This window comes from Apteryx rowi, unplaced genomic scaffold (assembly GCF_003343035.1).
Source record: "Apteryx rowi isolate R43461 unplaced genomic scaffold, aptRow1 scaffold_1249, whole genome shotgun sequence".
NCBI classification, from domain to species: Eukaryota; Metazoa; Chordata; class Aves; order Apterygiformes; family Apterygidae; genus Apteryx; species Apteryx rowi.
The window spans coordinates 10,041-12,220 of record NW_020447474.1 but is presented as its reverse complement, the minus strand read 5'-3'; the positions used below and the strand labels follow the sequence as shown (position 1 = coordinate 12,220).

The 2,180-nt window shown below is 65.6% G+C and overlaps 1 protein-coding gene across 1 annotated transcript; it reads right to left on the bottom strand.

The window, feature by feature from the left end:
- Positions 1-244: 244 nt before the first annotated feature.
- On the bottom strand, positions 245-2,133 carry NKPD1 (NTPase KAP family P-loop domain containing 1). Its single transcript, XM_026055679.1, has one exon. It carries the CDS (start codon positions 1,919-1,921, stop codon positions 245-247), a length of 1,677 nt encoding a protein of 558 aa, XP_025911464.1. The 5' UTR covers positions 1,922-2,133.
- Between the last annotated feature and the right edge of the window lie 47 nt (positions 2,134-2,180).

The following is a 2,180-nucleotide window of genomic DNA, read 5'->3' as shown; positions in this document are numbered from 1 at the left end:
GAGCCGGGTCCCGCGGTGTCAAAACCCCGTTTTGGGGGCGAAACCTGCAAAAAGCCGCATCCACCTCGGAGAGGCGATGGCCCCCCCGGACGGAGGAGCGCCAGAGCCGCCGGGATGCACCAGCTCGGGCCACCCGGTTTCGAGCATTTCTCCCCGTTTTTTGTCGGGTTTTGGGGTTTTTTTTAATTTATTTTTTAATTTTCCATTCTCTGGCGCGAGGGGGGGGGGTGGGGGGGGCCCGGCGTCACTCCGGGGGCGGCGGACACTGCACGCTCCTGGAGACGGTGGCGGCGTTGGCCCGGGCGAGCCGCTGGAGCCCGCGGAGGAGCCCCATCTTGCACCGGATGGAGTGGTCCAGGTTGACGGTGAACTTGAGGAGGTGGCCGGCCTCGGCGGCGCTGAACGGGAAGTCGCGGGCCAGGAAGGCCTCGAAGAGCTCGGGGTCCCCGTCCAGGCACAGCACGTTGCGCAGGGCCTCGCGGACGCCGCACAGCTCCTCCAGGTGCTCCTGGAAGATGCTCCACAAGCTACGGGAACCCAGGGTTGCCGGCGACCGGCTCCGCTGCCCGGCGTCCTCCAGGCACTGCAGGGCCCAGCTCAAGCGACACGGCCACTGGTTGGCCAACACCACCCAGGCGGCGGCGGCGCGGGGCGAGAGGTCCCGCCGCGGCCCGCCGTGGTGCAGCATCAGCCGCAGCGTGACGGGGATGGTGTTGACGATGCGGCGCACCTGGACGCTGCTGGAGGGGACGTAGCGGTAGAGGCGGTCGGAGTCGTCGTGCAGGCAGCGGAAGGCGTCGTGGATGTAGCGCACGGCCTCGGCGTCCAACTCGTGGCGGCTGCGCTCCCGCGGCGCCGCCGCCGCCGCTGCCGCCGGCTCGCCCCGGCCCTTGGCCCGGCTCCGGCGCAGGTTCCTCTCCACGTTCCTGGTGATGATGCGGTACATGAGGTCCTCGCGCGTCTGCACCGCGTCCTCCAGGCACTGCAGCTTGGACCTCAAGCCCATCTCCGGGATGGAGAAGGGCAACGTCACCGTGCGGTTGAGGTAGAGGTAGCCGTTGTCGGCCAGGCCCTTCATGCAGCTCGTCTGCTCCAGGCACGGCACGATCACGCTGGGGTCCACCACCAGGATGAAGATGAAGGGGCTGTTGGCGTCCGAGAGCAACGTGTTCATGGCGTTGAGCACCCCAGCCACTTTCTCCGGGTAGCAGATGTCCAAGCTGGTGATCTCCAGCACGACGCGGAGCCGCCGCCGCTCGAAGATCTCCATGAAGGCCAGGAAGTCGATGAGCACCTCGATCTCGTTGCGCACCTTGCTCATGAAGCCCAGCTGGCTGGTGAACTTCTCGCTGTTGGTCAGCCGCTCGATCTTCTTCTTCTCGCTGATGAGCAGGTTCTTGACGATGGAGACGGCGCCCAGCACCAAGCCAGAGCCCGACAGTGAGGCGACGGTGCTGCCGATCACCTTCAGCGCGTGGTTGTCCTTGACGCTGGGCACCAGCAGGGCCACCAAGAGCACGCTGATGCCCACGCTCAGCACGAAGAGCAGCCCCCAGAGCTTGAGGCACGTGTTCTTCTTGAGGATCCACTCCTGCTGGCTGAAGCCGGAGGCGAAGCGGGGCCGGCTGCCCATGACGTGGTAGATGCTGAGCGGCAGAGCCCCGAAGTGGTGGCGGATGCTGCCGCAGAGGGTGGTCACCAGCCCGGCCCAGAGCTTGTCGCAGCCCGCGTACTGCCAGGCGCTGAAGCGGATGAAGATGAACTCGATGTTTTTCCTCCGCAGGTGGACTTCGGTGATCACCGGCTTGTAGAAAGCCAGGTACCACAGGGCCTGCAGCAGCCCCCAGCCCTCGAGGCTGCGCGACTTCTGGTGGCTCTTCCGCAACTCGGCTTCCTCGCGCCGCGCCATCTCCTCTTGCATGAAGCCTGGGGACAGAGAGAGAGCGTGGCTGCGAGTCACCTCCGTCCCACGGCATCGTCTCCTGGTGGGTCTTCAAGAGGGACCCCGCGGGCAATGTCACCCCAAACCCTGGGAAGCAAATGGGCTGGATGCTGGTGCAAGAGGGACCTCAAATGTTGGGGCAGATGGGCTGGATGTGGTGCAAGAAGGACCCCAGATGTTGGGGAGCAAATGGGCTGGATGTGGTGCAAGAAGGACCTCAAATGTTGGGGAGCAAATG